General features: G+C 42.1%; 1 protein-coding gene across 3 annotated transcripts in view; it reads left to right on the forward strand.

The window, feature by feature from the left end:
- FRMD3 (FERM domain containing 3) overlaps positions 1-19,833 on the forward strand; it is a 146,055-nt gene that overhangs the window by 111,723 nt on the left and 14,499 nt on the right. For all 3 annotated transcript variants that reach the window (XM_066604126.1, XM_066604128.1, XM_066604127.1), the window contains exons 6-13: positions 948-1,071; positions 5,169-5,256; positions 7,275-7,363; positions 8,720-8,783; positions 10,331-10,419; positions 11,700-11,774; positions 12,823-12,891; positions 15,065-15,207. In XM_066604126.1, the coding sequence (XP_066460223.1) occupies positions 948-1,071; positions 5,169-5,256; positions 7,275-7,363; positions 8,720-8,783; positions 10,331-10,419; positions 11,700-11,774; positions 12,823-12,891; positions 15,065-15,207 (741 nt within the window). The remainder of the gene's footprint in view (positions 1-947; positions 1,072-5,168; positions 5,257-7,274; positions 7,364-8,719; positions 8,784-10,330; positions 10,420-11,699; positions 11,775-12,822; positions 12,892-15,064; positions 15,208-19,833) is intronic.

Below are 19,833 nucleotides of genomic sequence, written 5' to 3' on the forward strand. Positions count from 1 at the left end.
ATGGATTTTGGCTTGGCTTTCAATTCCCAGTCATTGTTACAAGGCTTGTATAAAGAGTCTAACATTGACTTGCAGGAATGCTATCTTCCAATAGGTGGCGCTGCAGAGGTATTGCTCCATCTCTCTTATTTGCATGTTACCCAGAGGAGCATGAAAGTCTTCTCACTCACCTTCTAGGTGCTCTCCCTAAGGAGAAAACATAGCGTTCCTGACCCACATAGGAACGTGAAACACTGAACAATGATCTGCCTGTCCAAACAGGCCGCACGAGTGTGGACAGGTTAGCGCTGATGCTGCTGGTTAGCTGGGTTGCCCGCTCATTTGCCCAGCAGCAGCCATTGCCAGGAAGACTCAGCATTAAAGGGGTTGTGCAGAGTTTTATGACTTACCCGCTATCCACAAGATAGGGGATACATGTGGGATCTGAGTGCTGGGACCTCCATCAATTTTGAGGGTAGGGGTCATAGATCTCCCCCAAATAAATGTAGAAGTAGGTGAGCTTGCAAAGTGCCACTCCATCTCTCTCTATAGGACTGAAGACGAAAGGCAATTTCAGATCTCAGCAATCCCCAGCAGTCCCATTAAAATGAAAGGAGAAGCGACGCACATGCTTGACTACCACTCCATTCATGTGGCGAGACATAGACCCCCTGTTGTTGCCATCAATGATGGTCGCAGTGGTTGGACCCCACTAACCACTTTTCACCTTTACCGTGGAGAGGGGATTAGTTTGGAACTTGACTCAACCCCTATAAATGACTCGTATTGACAGAACAGTCATGCCATGCTATATGACTTAAGTACAGCTTTATTCTCCTCGTGCCTTATGATACATTTCCATTGAAGTGCAATGTTTCTCTCTGGAGTGCTACAAGTGTACACTCAGCCCCAGCCTAACACAGGCTACATTTGGGCAGCTATCACATTATGTATCTTCTTCCTTCCAGCTGAGATTGGAGATTATGATCCTGATGAACATCCTGACAATTACATTTGCGACTTCAAGATATTTCCCAAACAATCACAGAAACTGGAAAGAAAAATTGTTGAAGTTCATAAAAGCGAACTAAGGTACGTGTTAATTGCTAAGCATCCTATTGTTAAACCGCTGCTACACCGATTGGTATCTTTAGTGACCACTCAGCCTGATTTCTGCAACTTTTTAAATAACTTTACGCTGTACAATATTCATCCTCTATTGTCCGACCAGCAGTAATCACGACCATCATGCACTGGGGCTGGAATGAATTTATAGTCAGATGTGATATTCTATAATTCATGCCGGACCTGAGGGGGTGTCCATGACCCTGAGACACAAAGAACACCAGAGAGAGAACGCCAGTGTCATGCACCGCCCCCTCGTGCCGTTTCATCCTTAAAGGAGATGTCCCGCGCCGAAACGGGTTTTTTTTTTTTTTAAACCCCCCCCCCCGTTCGGCGCGAGACAACCCCGATGCAGGGGTTAAAAAAACCACCCGCACAGCGCTTACCTGAATCCCGGCGGTCCGGTGACTTCAATACTTACCGCTGAAGATGGCCGCCGGGATCTTCTACCTTCGTGGACCGCAGCTCTTCTGTGCGGTCCACTGCCGATTCCAGCCTCCTGATTGGCTGGAATCGGCACGTGACGGGGCGGAGCTACACGGAGCCGCTCTCTGGCACGAGCGGCTCCATAGAAGAAAGCTGAAGACCCGGACTGCGCAAGCGCGGCTAATTTGGCCATCGGAGGCCAAAAATTAGTCGGCTCCATGGAGACGAGGACGCTAGCAACGGAGCAGGTAAGTATAAAACTTTTTATAACTTCTGTATGGCTCATAATTAATGCACAATGTACATTACAAAGTGCATTATTATGGCCATACAGAAGTGTATAGACCCACTTGCTGCCTCGGGACATCTCCTTTAACCCCTTACTGCCACAGCCTGTTTTGGACGACGTGATGTGGCATTTTTTCATTAGATGTTTTATTTATAAATTCCGACAGTTTTTAATTGTTTATTTTTTTAAATTTCAACTGATTTTAGTAAGAAATAAATAAGCAAATTATTACATGCAGATCAGCTGTAAACATCCCCTCCTTGAGGTGGGGGGGGGGGCAATACAAACATTTCACAGTAGAAACAAAACAATTAAACAATGAACTTCCACACAGGGTTCCGTTTACAGGAAATCTGAGGCCGCCTGCAGACGGCCGGGTCGGATCCGGCAGCGAGAATTCTCGCCGCGGGACCCGACCCGAGCGCCTGAAGAGAGCAGCGCGTACTCACCCGCGCCCCGCAGCTCCGGATCTTTTATGTGCCGGCTGCCGGCGCATGTGCAGAACATGCAGCGGTTTGTTTGCCGCGTGAGATTTCGCGAGGACAAACCGCGGCCGTCTGCATAGGATTGCGTTTGCTAACGCAATCCTATGGCAGCTTCCAAGGGCGGAAATTCCGTGGGAAATCCCGCTGCGGAATTTCTGCCCGTCTGCAGGCGGCCTAACAGGTGTTTCTGTTGCTCTCTTTTAGAGGTTGCCATGTTTTTAAAAAATTACTCTTGAAACCTGAGCAATTTATTTATTTATTTATTTTTAACAGCATTTATTATGCGGGTTAAATAGCATGATTATCTCATAATCTGAGTCATTTTGACTGCAATGATATCAATTATGTCTAGTTCTTTTCTTAAGGCTTTAATTCCTTCCAATAATAATGGACTTTGCAAGGAAAATACATGTTTGAACTTGATTTTTTTTTCTTTTATTTCTCCAAAATCCTCTTTCCTTTTTTTTTTTTTTACATTTTTCTTTACTCCCACTAGGGGATTTTCTTAGGACTTTACATAGTGCCGTTCCTCTATATTCCTCTAAGAAATACCTTTCACATGGCTGCAGATTGTTCCACAGGATGGTGTAGAATTTGCCATTACAGAAGACTTCACCAAAATTTGCATGTCTAAATGTGGATTCTGATGTGGAATTGTCAGCAGAATTAAGCAATTTTTAATTCCGTATCAAAATGCGTACTTTGAACAGCAAATTCCGCCCATGTGGCAGATTCCTAACGGGCTGCATACAGAGATAGCCGTCAATCAGGGGATCAGACCGCTCCTTGGACGTCTAAGTATAGAATGTGCAGAGATGTAAATGAATGAAGTATGAGTTCTACTAAATCTTTTTCCACCAAACTATATATAAATCTGCTCGGCTCCTCCTGCTCTGTCACATCATGTCTGCAGATCAAACACTAAATGTAACTGCTTATTGACGGCCCATTTTATGCCCCCGTGACCAACCAATTTTACAGTTTTTTTTAATGATTGCATTCCAAGAGCCATAGCTTTTTTAATTTTTCCATCGACATAGCTATATGAGGGCTTGTTGTTTGTAGGATATGTTGTATTTTTTAATGGCATCATTTTCTGCCGCTCCCTCCAGCGTCCGTAGCCCGCGCCTCTGCTCCTGCCGCTGGCGCTCCGTGTCCTGCTCTCGAGCTGCCGCCGGCGCTCCCTCCAGCATCCGCTGCCAGTGGATATGTACCTGGCGCTATGTATCCTGCTGTCATGCTGTTGGCGCCACTCCCTCTGCTCCGTCCGCTGGTGCTGGCTGTCATTCTGCCGCCGCACCAGCCTAACATGATGCCGCCGACGCTTCCCCACCTAAGGCCACACACGCCCCAGCCAGTCAGAAGCTGGGGGCGTGACTACATGTCAAACGCCTGTATTATGTCACTACCCCTAACTTTTGGGGGTGACATAATACAAGAATACAGTTTTTTTGTACGTATTAAGGGGGAAAGGTGGGGTTTTAACTTTATTTTGTTTTTGTATTTCCTACTATTTTTTTCACTTATTTTACTTTTGTTCCACCAGGAAACTTCAATTTCACCACTTTTTATTGTTCTTATAATACACCGCTATACTTCAGTATAGCGGTGTATTATAAAGATTATGAAGCTCAGCCAGTTTATAAGCCTCATAGGCCACCATACTTAACAGAAGCAGAGGCTATCTTCAAACCTCCATAGCAAGCCACTTGGACCCGGCGATCACAAAACGTGTGTCTGATGGGTGACAGAGGAAGCCCCCTCCCTCTGTCAGCCCTTTACATACCGCAGTCGCATTGACCGCAGCATGAAAAGGGTTATACAGCTTTGATCGAAAGTTTCTTCAGTCCCAGCTGTTAGAGGAAGCAGCATGCTGTCATTTGACAGCTGGGCACCCACTCCCCCTGGCATGGGAGACCCATGCCATGCTTCTGATGCTGCGCCATAAAAAGAAGCATGCATCAGAATAAGGCCCTTTATAAAAAGTGAGTGAGCAGTCGTTGAGGGGTTAACATGACTGATTCCCTTTAATGCCCTTGAGTCAATTTTGACTAGTGTTTTGTTTATGTTAAGATGTTCATTTGTGAAAATAATAAGCTTAAAAATGGACTACTATAATGACTGAGAATTTCAAAAGTTTGGGCATTTCCTGGCCCCGCAATACCTCGTCATACACAATCAAAAATCTTATTAAACCTATAAGCATCTCTTTACTGCTTGCTAAACATTTTACTAAAATGTGCATTGCTTCTCAACACTGTACAAAATGGAATATACTTTAAAGGGCCACTTTGGGGGCAAAACTACATAATGAATGAATTTTTAAAAAAAATCACCAGTCTGTATAAGTGAGATGGTGTTATTTTGGTTAGTTATTCCTTTCTGTTGGAAACTTCCAGCTTCTTTTTTTTTTCAGATGGTCATGTGATCCCAATTCTGACCAGTTCAGATCTACCTGGAATTATGTATTTTCTGCCCCCTCTTCAGCAGGCAGAATGGTATAACCTTAGCCAATGCTGTGCTGAGATTTATGTGAAACTGAAAGTAAAAAATCTCACCCTCAAGATGGTGTTTGATAAGCATCAGACAGGGGACTAGAATACTCAGAGGAAACCTCCAGAGTATGATTGGCAATCAAGTGAGGAGTGCATGGGTGGAAAAATGTATTTTCACCGAAGTGGCCCTTTAAGGAATAGTTGAATGCTTGCTGGAATTTTTGGATACACTGGTTTTTAAATGTCAGTATGTCATGCACTGTTTTCCTTGAAGTCTGAAAAACCAAGAAAATGTGAATTCTGCACTTGTTTTGCTTACCATGTCTAAGATTTAATGACCCCCTTCTTCCTCCCGTTGTACTGTTCCAGAGGTCAGAGCCCAGCTGTTGCAGAATTTAATTTGCTGTTGAAAGCACATTCCCTGGAAACCTATGGCGTTGACCCTCATCCATGCAAGGTACCACAGCTGTTCAGCCAGCTTTCAGAAGGGCTACAGTCTCATAATTAGCACTTGACTAATGGAGCAATATCCTGTGAACAGATAACACTTAGTGGCGTAAGAATGATGAACTCTCACCAGTTCTGTTACTGTACATTATAGAACACTACCAAAGAAATTATATATATATATATATATATATATATATATATATATATATATATATATATATATATATTATGTATGATATTCATGTATTCATGTATCCTTATGTTTCGTATATACAAGTTTACATGTGCCTTTTGGAGCCGTCATATTGAAGTTATTTAAAGGCAATCTGTCACTTCGGGGGACTCTATCTCTTCAACATCCTTCATAACCTAAAGTAATGAATAAATAGTACAAAGGACACCAAATTCAAATCTGTAATTCATATACTTATACCCCCACCTATGCCGCCTGCAAAGGAAAGGCAACCAAGCGTCCGCACATAATGGAGAGGACTCATCATGTTACGCTTCAGCATGCAGCGAGCGGCCTATTTGTTGGTGCTCGCCAAGGAAGGGGAGGGGGGAAATATCCAAATTACATATTTGAGTTTAGTGTCCCTAATACTATTCTCTCATTACTTTAGGTCATGGGGGCGATCCGAGGTAACAGAATCACCAGTTTAAAAAATATAAGTGGCACCAAAAACAGTTGTGTCTTATTTTGTAGCTATTTTTATTGACATAAATGAGGAAAAACTCCACAGAGATGTGATGATACATCAAGCTGGTTAAAGCAACGCAGGACCCTTAAGACTATCTACACTTGCAGAATCCACTTTTTTGACTCTTTAGGCCTGTTTCACGCGGGCTACAACATCGCATGACTTTGTAGTGATGCATCATCGCTACAGAACGCATGTATGTGAAGCTCATGGTTTCCAATGGGTTCTGTCACATGAAAGATGTTTTGTAGCTTGAAAGAACCCATTGGAAACCATGAGCTTCACATACAGGCGTTTAATAGTGATGATTTTGTAGCCCGTGTGAAAGAGGCCTTAAATGCATCTGAAATAAAAAGAAGTAATTTTGCAATGGACTTTAGTTAAAAATTTCCAGCATTTTATCCCTACACCTTCTATGCATTTCCATGGCAACAGACAACAAACAAACCCTGTGTAGTCTGATTTTGTAGTCACATTCTCTTCTGTCTTCTACTTCTTGCTATCCTACCAGATGTACAGTTTGTTAACACAAGGTAGGGGGCAAATGAAAGTCTAACTGCAGAATTATGGTATGCAGTATTTGCTTGCTGTCTTTTACCCTAGAGGCTCGCAGTCTGCATATGAACTGTAGAAACAAAACAATAGGACATTTTAATTGATTTTTATTGCAAAGTTACTTAATTTTTCATTTCACATTTATTTGGACACTAAAAAAAATTGGTTGCAAAGGTGTGTATATATATATAGGCTATGAGGTGTGTACTAGGTTTAGTAGAAGAATTTTATAGAAGGAGGAACAGAAAAAAACTTTGTTGGAGTTAACTTAACCCTTTCCAATCCACTGTCTGACGTCTGAAGACATTATGATTTAAGGCTGTACAGCTCCGATGTTGGAAGACATCTGTCAGGGTTCTTTTACTGAATACTGCCAGCCTCTCTGCTGTCGGAGCCTATCTAACGTGTCATCTCATGCAGTACTGGCTTTAGCCAGCATATAGCGCCATTGTATAACAGCAAAAAAAGAGTAAGCCCCCTAGAAACACAAGGATACAAATTGGATTGGAAAGTGTTAATGTGTAGCTGTCAAGCATCTGACCTAAGGATTCTTCTGGTGAGCTTATGCAGGTAGGACATTAAAATGGGGGCTCTTAATTCTGCATTACCTTCTGAATGTATAGACTTCACTGATTTTCTTTAGCTCTGAAGACACAAATTCATCCACAGAAAAGAAAGCCTTAATTGGCTCCGCTACTTAGACATAATTGTCCAGATTCTTTTTACTAATTGCTAATCATCTGTTTTACAGTATTTTGTTCTTTCCCAGGATTCCACAGGGACCACAACATTTCTTGGGTATACCGCCGCAGGGTTTGTTGTTTTCCAAGGTAACAAGAGGATACACTTAATACGATGGTAAGTGGATATAATGTTTTCTGTTGATATACACAGGAAATATGTATTAAGAGCGGTTTAATTAAAGGCCCATTTACACGCAACGATTATTGCTCAAAATTCGTTCAAACAGCCGAAAATGAGCGCTAATCGTCTCATGTAAACGCGGGCATCGTGCAGTTTTCGTTTGAACGATGATTTTAAGGTTAACTTAAAATCCATCTCCCAGCTGGAATGATAAAGCAAACATATTTATCTCTCAATAGACTGCATGCTGTTCTCTCCATGACATGTGTACACTAGCCCGGAGAGAACAATGCAATCTGCCATCAGCCAGGAGCAGAACAATGCAGCTGTTTGCACAGCTGTTCATGCGAGTAACCCCTTAAGGACTTTTTGGGTTTTACGACGCAACGATTTTTGGCGGATTTTAATCTCCATTTTTCAAAAGCCATAACTTTTTTATTTTTCCGTCGACGCGGCCGTATAAGGGCTTGTTTTTTGCGTGGCGAGCTGTAGTTTTTGTCGGTGCCATTTTTGCATACATAGACTATATTGTAAAACTTGTAATAATTTTCGCAAGGAAAGAAAACGCATCAATTCTGCCATAGGTTTTTGTGTTTTTCTTTTATAAGCGGTAATTATGCAGCATAAATGACACAATCCGTTTTTTCTGCGGGTCGGTACAATTACAACAATACCAAAATTCTTATATTCTTTTTAGGTTTTCCACTTTTCTGCAATAAAACCCCCTTTTTGGAAATCTTTTTTTTTTGTAAATTGCTGCATTCAAAGTCCTGTAACTTTTTTATTTTTCCATGGACAGAGCTCTGTGAGGGCTTATTTTTTGCGAGATGAGCTGTAGTTTTTATTGGTGCCATTTCGGTGTACATAGTGCTTTTTTGATTACTTTTATTGTGATTTTTGGGAGGCAAAATGCGAAAAATTAACATTTTGCCTCATTTTTTTAGCGCTTTTTTTTTTAACGCTTTTTGCCATGCAGGGAAAAAAGCATGTTCAGCTTATTGTATGTGTCGTTACAGACACGACGATACCAAATATGTGGAATTTTTTTTTACACTTTTTTTATGCTAATATGAGAAAAAAGCCCTCAAAAAGTTTCTTTTTAACATTTGTTTTGACGAGAACCCGATAACATCACAGAGGGAGCGCGCCGATTAAAAAAATGTGGATTTTGACATGGTTTTTAGAGGTGGAATTCACACAGAAAGTTGCGCGGTGAATTCCACCATGTGAACATACCCTTAAGTGTAAATCTGTAGCAGATCTTGAGGGTCAGCTGACAGGTATCTTCTGAATGGAAATCACTGTAATTTCTGTCATCCGTGACTCATAATACCTTCATATGTTTTATAGGCCGGATATCTGCAAAATGAAATTTGATGGAAAAACATTCTATGTTGTCATACTGCAGAAGGAGGTAAGAATGCTGCCGGAAATCATCCATCATTTCTTAGCAAGTCTCTAGAATGTTTTCTGGAATGTAGCTGGATGGTTACATTTCATGGTTAGATACTGACTGTTCCACTGTCAAATGTAGCTACACATACTTAATAGGTTTTATTAACAATAGACAGCTATATGTTTTCTTTTGCCTTCTTTATCGGTCAGCTTGATAGTCTATTCTTCAACTTAAGTAACTATGTAGCTGTATACGTCTAGTCAGTGACCGGATGAGCAATCTTGCTGCTGAAGGCAGTGATTATGACATGTGCCCCCTTTTGTCCCTAAAGTTCAGCGTGATAGATGTTGGATTGACAATAATTCGGATGGCAGCTATCAGCCCTGATCAACCCAGTAACATGCATGTTTGGCTTTGCTGAACATACCTATGATGTTCCTAGAGATAGTCCATGTTCATTATGCATAATCTTAGTACCTGGTGACATTAGGTGCGTTTAGATGTAATGATTCGTTTCAAAAGTCCTGCAAACAAACAAAAGTGAACGAAAATTGTTCAGTTTAAACGCGAGACAATGACTAAACGACAAATGAGAATCATGTGCTTCTCATTCATCACTTAGTGTCAGCTGGAATAAAAACCAGCAACAGCTTATTGGCTTTTCGAACATTCAGTATTTCACATAGGGATATGAAACACTGAATGAGAAGTTCACGATTCCCAACAATGATGTTATGTCTGATACGTCTAATTCCTCCATAAACTGGAGAACTGCACACATAGAACACCAAAAGCAAGCGAACTGCATTCACAGACAGACATAACATAACGACTGACAAATGCCCAAAACGCTCACCTAGCATACCTGTACGCATACACAGATGGAATAGATTAGGTAAGAGGTATTGGTTCGTGTTTTGGCCGAAACACTTAAGCCCAAGAGCCCACAACTAGGTTCCTCGTTCTCTCGCGGGTCCCTAATCTAGCAAATCAGAAAACCTGCCTACAAACGGGGGGATCGTCCCGATAAGAACGGCCCCACACTGGAACCTAGGGACCTACCTGACTGTAGACGGTAAACGGTCCAAGCAGCACAGGACACAGTTCATACCACACCAATACACCAGGGATGCATACCACACAGAACACCATTTACACCGAACAGGACTGTTCACCTCCCAAGTCCGGCCACCTGCACAGACACTCAGAACATCTAGCTGTACACACCTACACAACAACATCCATAACTGAAAACACCAGGGTAGTGGGAAACCAGCATCCTATAGACAGAGGGGTTGGTATATATATGCAACAGACCACTGGGGTTTGGCTGGGTGGAGAACTCCACCCCCAGCTAGCTCAATTATCCCACACCTCTAGCAGGGTGCTCTATTTTTCCTTTTGTATTTCTCCATGTAGGATATTTTCCTATGATATAACTTTGAAACACAAAATGTAAACTGAGTATACAATATATGATGGCGGATCAATTGCTCAATCATGTGAAATGTAATAGCGAGGATTAATAATGACAAGTTTTACTCTTTTTTTTTTTCCTTCTATAGAAAAAAACTGTTTTAACCTATCATACCTCAACACCAGCAGCCTGTAAACATTTGTGGAAATGTGGGGTGGAAAATCAGGCCTTTTACAAGTGAGTCTTCCGTTATTTCTTTGTAAACTTATGTCCATTTCTTAAAGGGGTATTCCAGTTTCAGCAACAAATAATGTGTTTTGCATAATGAAAAGTTAACAATTTTCCAATATACTCGATGCCTATTTGCTATACTTGCACATCTGCCTTTCCATTTGTCTGCTCTAGTTTATTTAGTGCATCATATGATTTTTGTGCACCCTCTACTGGGACGTCCTGTAGTTTCTATTGGTACCATTTTGAAGTATATATGACTTTTTGATCGCTTTATATTACATTTTTTTCCCCTGGAGATTGCATGACCAAAAAAGAGCAATTCTGGTGTTGTCTATTTTTTCTTCCAGCCAACGTTCAACATGCGGGATAAATAATGTGTTAGTTTGATAGGTATGACTTTCATGGATCCAGCGATACCAAATATGTCTTTTTCTTAATTTATTTTTATTTTTTATAAATAAGGGAAAAGGGGCAGTTTTTTTTTTCTTTTTTCTAACAATTCATAAAACTTTTTAAAACTGTTTTTTACAGTTGTTTCAGTCTCCATAGGGGACTTGAACTTGTGATCTTTTGTTAGCTCCTGAAGTATAATGTTATACCATAGTATAAATTATATCAGGATCTCACAGACAATTTATCAAGCCACGCCATGGGCATGGCCTCATAGGCAATCAGCCATAGCAATGCTGAGGACCTTCAGGAGGGCCCATGCGGCCATGGCAAACGAATGGGCCCCCAGAAAAGTGATCGAGGGATTTAAATGCCAGTGACAAAACTGACAGCGGCATTTACAAGGTTAACAGCCACAATCAGCAGGATGGAGCAGGATCAGCTCTTGGTCCCCCCACTGCGACCTGTCTGATTAAAAAGGTTTTCCAGGAAGCACCCACTGTCAGTCCCAGGATACACGCGGGTCGGAGTGGAAGTCACTACTCCAACCCCTGTGTAGTGGCCGGTGCTTACAATTGCAGGCGCAACTTCCATTGAAATCAATGGAAACTGTCTCTGCAATCACAAGCATGCTAGAAGCAAACCCATCATTTCTACAGGTTTGATCAGTAGAACAATGGCTAAAGTGTAAACAACTGCACAATCTTTGGCTATTTTTAAGCGACCCTAAAGTGACCCCCCCCTTGTTTAATCCTGTATTTTGAATTCTGCATTGCCAGAACAGACATCAATGCAATTAATGAAAATACATTGTAACAAAGCGCACCTTGTCATCACCTACGCTCATTTTAACAGATGAGGAATATTTTTTGTAATAAACTTTTCTTTTTTAGGTATGCAAAATCAAGTCAAGTAAAAACAGTGACTAGTAGCAATATATTTTTTAAGGGGAGTCGGTATCGTTATTGGTAAGTAGTTTGAATCCTTCACGTTTATTTTGCAGTTATTTCCAAAATCAGTGAGCAATCATCTGGATTCCTTCCTTCTAGGTCCTTCTTTCCAGTAAAGCATTTAAAGGGGTTTTCCAGGCAAATAATATTGATGACCTATCCTCAGGACAGCTCATCAATAGTTGATCGGCTTGAGTCCACCAGGCCGATCGCTGTCAACACCCCGATACATAGGAGTTGGAGCGGAAGCAGTTGGCTGTGACCCCTGTGAAGTGGATGGCATTGGAATTGCTGGCGTAGCTCTCATTGATTTTAATGAGCCTGCAATTATGAGCGCCGGCCACCACACAGGTTGGAGCCGACAACTTCCACTCCAACCCGTGTATTATGGCCCTGATAGCAACCATTCAATCAGTGGATCAGTTGGGGTCCCAAGCAACAGACTCCGCTATTGATGACCTATGCTGGGTAAAACGGATACCACCAGACTCAAATCTGACCCTAGGGAAAACGTACGGATCTGTTTTGTCACAAATTTCCTTTTGGAGTTTTTATACTATACCGAATGTAAAAAAAAGATGTAAAGGGCAGGACATATGTGAACTATCCCTAACGGAAGTGTTGTGTTACAGTTCAGGTTATTACTTATCATTAGTGTAACCCTGTAGATTAGGATTCCCTCCTCCTCTTCACTATGTATTCACACAGCTGTATTCCTCCAGCTAGATCTACTATAAGGCGTAAACACATTAGAGGTCATCTTACTTTGGGAGGGTGTCCATGTATAATTATGTATAGGGATCTGGTAGTTTTGACACCCCAACCATTCATATCAGGAGTAATTGGAGCCTTAGTGACATATTTCACAGGTTTGTATGTAGTTCTTTGACATCACCGCTCGCAGCATATAACATGCTCCTTCTGTGTTTCCTGTCATCTATAAGCCTCTCTCCTTGTTTCAGATTTAGGATAAATATATTGGATTTTCTAGTTTTCTAGAATTATTGGATGGCACGCACAGCATATTCAAATGTATTTACAGTTTTATCTTTATGTTCAAATTCAGTGGGAAAGTTGCAAAAGAAGTTGTAGAAGCAAGCTCAAAAATCCAGAGAGACCCACCAGAAGTTCACAGGTAATATATGGTAATGATTGCTTAGTGCCAAGGTGGTCAACCAGTATCGGGAGAGCAAGATCTACTGCTACATCTTTAAGAGATCCTGAGTAGATTACCGATATTAGTTCCACAATGAGGACAGAAGGCCGCTTCAGTACAAACTGTTAAACCCAAAGGTCATCATGGTAAGGCCTTGTTCACACGACCGTATATACGCAGCTATTGTAGCTGCGTCCAAAAATCGTGACCATCTAAAGCTTTGGATTCCAATATATTCAGTCAGGTGAGCGATTTTTGGGTGTGTAAAAAAAAAAATTTGCGCCTGGAAAAATAGCACATCGGCAACCGAAAATGTCAACTGATTTTATATGCAGCGTCAAAAGATAGGTCTTACCCTATCTTTTCAGAAGATACGCTAGAAGATCCCAAAGATTTCTATGGGAGCTGGGAAAAAGAGAGGGGAGGAGTTTAGCTGCGTCCACTGCCGGAAAAAGAAGACAGCTGCCGCTACTTAATCATTAGCAGTCATTCCAAGGATTTCTGCCGACCGAGGGATTTTCGGTCTGCAGCGTATTTTTCCGCCAATATTCCGCAGGCGCCTGTGCGAATGGACGAGAAAACTAGTAAAGATCGGGACCTGATCGTGATTCTTCATTCATGCGATTTTTAGCCGCTTCGGTAGGGCATTAAAACGCGTACGGTCATGTGTAAGAGGCTTAAGGGTGATTTTACACCTAATCACCTATCATTTGCACGAGTGCAGGAGGTCAGAGTTCTCTTGTGCAGCCTGTTTGTACAGGTACATAAATGATTCACCTGCTTAATCATACAGTCGTTCACTTTCACTGTACCGGTGAATGAGAACGACTGAACGATCGGTATTTAAAATGAATGATTAGCGAACGAGCCAACAATGATTTTCATTCTTGCATGAAATGAATGGTAAGCGAACCAATTACAGTTCATCATCGGCCGTGTTCACACTGAACAATTAGCGTTCAAATGTCCGATCCAGCGATTTCTTTGAACGATATATATATCGTTCCATCTAAACACAACTTAAGCCTCTGTTCTCATTATGTCAGGAAATCCAGTCAACGTCCTGTATACATACGTCTTATGGGACGCAATGCCGATGTATAGGCATGCAGTGAACTACATCTCCAATAGGCTCCCATTGTAAATAGATCATGCTTTATTACTGTATTGCTCTGTACGTGCCAGAAGTTCACAATGTGATTTGACCAAAAACTAAAATGAAAGTTAACGAGAATGAAGCATGGGTAATTGCTAGACCATAGTCTACCAGGGACTATTTTTTTCTGTTACCAGATTGACCGATGTCTCTTCCGCTCCTCTACTCCAATTACTGTACTAGATCCACTGTGATAAGACATTACGATGCAGCAAATATGCAATTTGCTAGATTACATTCAATTAAAAGTGCTGCAGATTTTGGAGCAGATCCACAACAAAATCAGTGTCAAAACCCACACCGATGAGGACTATCCGCAGCATATTTCACAATTTCAATTGAAGGCGTGAAGTCTGTTGTGAACCCACACCAAAATCCGCAATGTGGTTTTGGCGCAGATATTGATGCAGAAATATAGTATGAACTGCCCCATATAGAGTTTTTAAAGACATTTTCCCATGAAAGACATTTATTCCTTATCCACAGTAAAGGAAATAAATGTCTGATCACTGGGGGTCCAATCCCGAGACCCCCAGCAGTCCTAAGACTGGCGCATTCATATGCCCCTTGTGAATGAAGCTTCAGTGCGTATGCTTGTTACTTCTGCGAGACAGGTGGAGAGTATTGTGCTTGGCAATCTCCCTCCATCCCAGATGTGTCAATGTAGCAGTGGTCACACATACGCACCAACCCTTCATTCTCAAGGGACATTTGGGTGCGCTCGGGTGTCCCAGCGGTCAGACCCCAGCGACCAGACATTTATCCCATATCTTGGTGGTTGGGGAATGCATGTCTTCAGTGGGAAAACCACTTTAATGCCTAGTATTTATTTACTGTTTGTGCCTAAACATGACTGATTCCGATTTCCTGTTTGAAACTAGATTAGTTTGAGCCATAGTTTTGAAGTCAGGCTATATGTAAATCACTAATTGATAGGATATGGAGCTGTACATTTTTGGTTTTCCTGCTGTATAATCATTGTTTTTTGCTATTTAGATCTCTAATCCCGCACAGTCGCAGCTCCTATTCTTTAAACAAACAACTTATCATTAACATGGAACCACTTCAGCCGCTCATTCCATCTCCAAGTGAGGAGGAGGAGGAGGAGGAAGAAGAAGTAGAAGCTCCACAAGAGGAAAGTAAGTGTATAATACACTCGCGCAGTTTGCTCATCCCCGGTCAGGGTTGTGCTGTTTTCCCTTATTATTCATTCTGCTAATGAGTTTCGTTTAGCTGTTTGGGTTTGATTAGTTACTTTGTTTCTTGGTTGACTTTATCTTCTTATTTGCTTACTTCCAACAAGGCGAAACTATCGCTTTCCCAGTTCCTTGCAGTGATAGATTCTGTACCAGCTATACCATGATTTAGGCCGGCTGCACACGGCTGGGTCGGATTCCCCATGGGGAAGCCCGCAGTGGAATCTGGCCCTGTGTCCAGCCGGCATCTGCTCCTACCTGACATTTCTTCTTCTGCTATACTGCTGATGGCCACATGGTGAGCCATTGTACAGTTTTTTTCAAATCTCTGCTTTTCCCGCATCAATGCTAAGTGGCGACCCGGATTCTGCAACCTTTCCAGAAGGGTTGCGAGTCAGACGGCTTCCATTGTCTCCGCACAGAAATAAAGCATGCTGGGATTTTTCATCCGCGAGCGGAAAATCGCAATTGATTTCCGTTCGTGTAGAGGAAAAGCGTTTTTTCATAGCATGCTATGGGCGGTATTTGCTGCATAATCCGGAGGCGGACACCCGCTCTGGATTCCGGAATGCAAATCTGCCCGTGTGCAGCCGGCCTTACCGAGAGGGAACTGTAAAGGTTACCAGTTAATTGTTCCACGGGTCAGGATAGATGAATCAGTCCAACACTCTCTAATAATACGGCCTTTGCATTCACTTATATGAATACAGTCTTGGGCATGCTGTTCTGATAAATAAGGTAGATTCATTAAACATGACAGTTTTATGTGCAAAGCAAATTAATTCTGGCTTTCTCTGGCAACAGTCGCTGAGTACAAGTGATCTGAAGCCATCACTTGCTAAGAATCTCAGCTTTCATAAATCTAACTGATATTAATCTTACAGGTCAGCATAGGAATTACTCTAGAATCCGTGTTAGAAAGGAATAGTTTGCATGATTCCCCTGCAATTTACCACAACCTGACCATCACAAGAAGTCCAAACTTGCTAGTTTTCTTGCAATCAACGGGTCAGAGAAACCTGCGAGCTGCAATGCAACCTCATTGATTTGCTTTAGGCCTCATTCACACGAGCGTTTTCACGTGGCCAAAAAACGCCGGCCAAAAATCGCATCCACGTGAAGCACTGGGTTCCAATGCATTCATTCACATGGACAATTTTCGGGTGCATGAAAAAAATCGCACCATTAAAATGTCAAATCGATTGCCGATTTTTCACGCTGTGTCAAAAAAAGGGTCTTGACCTATCTTTTGACGAAAAACATTGGAGACTCCCATAGACTCCTATGGGAGCTGATAAAAAAGGGAGGTGGAGGGAGTTTACCTGCGTCTGGCGCTCAGAAAAGAAGACGGCAGTCTCTATTTAGGCATTAGAGGTCATTACGAGGATTTCTACTGAGTGATGGACTTCTGAGCTGCAGCGTATTTTTCCCACGACACGCCTGTGGGAATGGACAAGAAAACGCTAATTAATCTCGGGACTTGATCGCGGCTTTTCTTCATTGATGCGATTTTCTGTCCCGATGCGGCCGGCATAAACGCACATCACCCATGTGAATGAGGCCTTCGTGTGCAATGCCGTAGGGCGTTACTGCGGACTTTGGCTGCATTACCTGTGTCATGGCCAAAGTCATCATGTAGCCCTAGCCTAAAATAAACAGTGCCGCCCCAAATAACTGTCACCTCCCCCACCGTGCCGCAGCACTAGCCCAATTACTCTTAACTGTACACATAGTATATCAAAGTCAATGTTAAATACTGGTAAATGAAAATACATAGAAAATGACCTTTAGTATGAAACTACATGATTACTAGAAAAGATGGCTAGAATTCTTAAAAAGTCATTTCTGCTCTCCTTTTATGGACAAAAATAGGACTTCCTGCAGGATTTTTTTACACGCATTAAAAACCACACGTCTGAATACATGCAGAATGGAAAACGTTTTTATTCTCCTGTCAATTCTGCATCAAAGTCCACATGTAGATATTTGGGTTTTGGAGCTGAATTCCGCATTTTGGTGCGTATTGCAGAATACCTTGTGTGAAGGCGCCCTTCCAGTCTCTGTGATACTTGTACAGTACGGCTCACCATTCACATCTGCTGACAGGGAACAGATAAATGGATATTTCCTACTGGTTTCCGGCACGTCACCGTCTAATGCTGCTTTCATAAGCAGGTTGTTTTTATGACCCAGATTAAATCCAGTTTCAGCAGGACAACCTAATACACGATTACTGATCATTCCTAGGCTTTTGCTAGTTTCTCCACACATTGGTCTCTTCTTAGTAACATTTTATAGAATATCGTCACTTTTTGTTATTCTTTGTAATAGAAACACAGCAAAATCACCAAATGAGACTAAATGAATATTAAATATAATGTTCCGCAGAGATGACAGTATTACATGGGTGAATTATAGTCTTCCGAGCAATCCAGAGATAACGACTCTGTTTCCCAGAAAATAAGCCCTAGCATGATTTTTAAATAGTGTCCAGGCAGTTATACATGTAAAAAAGAAATATTTTGGCGCAAAAATTAATATAAGACCCTTTCTAATATTCGGGGAAACACGGTATAAGCTTAGGCAAGCACTGCTTTAACTTTCAGATCGGATCACACGACCGTATGCTAATTTCACATTATCTGAGCAGTTTTTGAACACGTAATACATTCCCATGTTTCCGCTCACATGATCCGCGTGAAATACACACGCGGAGAAACGTGCAGCATGTTCTATCTTGGCAGGTATTACGGGAGTATACACTCTAAGACAGTGCATGGGGATTGGCGGCGCAGCAAGTACGAGCGCAGCTAGTTACAGCCGGCCTAGGTCTATTACATCTGTTTAAGTGTTTGCAGTCTGTGAGCTAGGTCAGGGTACTGCGGCAGACACATCTGCACCAAAAACCCACAAATCTGGGCTCTGCTAATCCAGAGCAAAATCTGCATATAAGACATGCGGATTTTGTTGCTGATGCATCCATGCATTCCACCACTTATCACGCACCCAGAGTATCTCCTCACACCAGTGTTGTAGCTGCCGTTCATAAGAGAGCCATGACAGCTTAGCCGATCCTCATTTATAGTGGGGCTAGGCAGGTTTCCATGGAAGTTTCTCTATTTTTAGTGGCAGAAATTATTGCAGTTACAAATATCAGATTCCCGTGTGAAAAACACTTAAAGTGTAAAGTAGACATACTTAAAGGGATGTCATCAGGAGGATTTTGCAGTATAAGCTGCCACCACAGCGCTAGCAGGCCTGCATGTAACACTCCTCGAGTCACTGACGTGGGCCACCGGAGCCCTGAGTAACCATGTCTTTTATTCACACCCCATTCCACGCTTTGGCTACCTCCTGCTGCCAGCTAATGTCAGCGCACATTGTGGCCAGCCCTCAGCCGGAAACGGCAATGCTCTCTGAGGTTGGGATGTGTACAACTTGACTTCAGTGGTGTATTGCGCATGGGCCAAAGCTGGTAAAAGTCCGTTTTTGATCTAGCCGACTTTCATCTGTTTTTGTGTGATTATTCTCAGGAAGAGAAACCAAGTGATCTTGTAGATATGATACCTTTTAATGGCTAACAAAAATACATGATGTTATAGCAAGATTTTGGGTCTTCTATCGTTCCTTCCTCAGGCTAAAATGAAGGATCGATAGAAGACTTGAAAGCTTACTGTAACATCATAAAAATGTAGGATCGATAGAAGACCTGAAAGCTTGCTGTAGCATCATGTATTTTTTGTTAGCCATTAAAAGGTATCATATCTACAAGATTACTTGGTTTCTCTCACTGAGAACAATCGCACTTTGCTCTACTGGCTAACACAGTACCAAACCTTCTTTTTTTGTTTCATCTGTTGTTAACACATAAGTCGAGTAAGTGTTACATGGCCTGCGAGCAAAATTCTCATGACAGAATTCCTTTAATAGGTCATGGCAAAAAAAATAAATTAAAAGGGTTCTAACTAGAGATGAGCGAACGTGCTCGTTTAGAGCAATTACTCGATCGAGCATCGCTTTTTTCGAGTAACTGCCTAATCAGGCAAAAAGATTTGGGGGGCGCTGGGGGTGAGCGAGGTGTTGCGGGGGGGGGTAGAGCTCCCCCTGTTCCCCCCAGCTACCCCACGCTCCACCCCGGCGCCCCCCGAATCTTTTCGCCCGAGTAGGCAGTTGCTCAAAAAAAAGATGCTCGTTCAAGTAATTGCCCTAAACGAGCACGTTCGCTCATCTCTAGTTCTAAATAGTTAATTTATTTACATATGGAGTCTGCCAACTTGTACGAGCCCTCGTATGGGTTTAAACCATACATTTTCTCCATCTTTGCTCTCTCTGCTGATATCAGTGTATATGGACATCCAATTATTCTGGTCATTAACCAGCCCGAATCTTTCCAAAGCAAGGTCCAACTACGGGTCCAGCAGCAAATAATCCAGGAGTGAATGAATACACGCATACGTAATTTTATCACCCCCCCCCCCCCCCCAGCATACGCTTCTTGATCACAGTATAGTGGACAAAAACATCATTAAAAACTCCCCTTCAACAAGTGTTAGTAAGTGTATAGCAGAA

The sequence above is a fragment of the Eleutherodactylus coqui genome, chromosome 5, assembly GCF_035609145.1.
Source record: "Eleutherodactylus coqui strain aEleCoq1 chromosome 5, aEleCoq1.hap1, whole genome shotgun sequence".
NCBI lineage: Eukaryota > Metazoa > Chordata > Amphibia > Anura > Eleutherodactylidae > Eleutherodactylus > Eleutherodactylus coqui.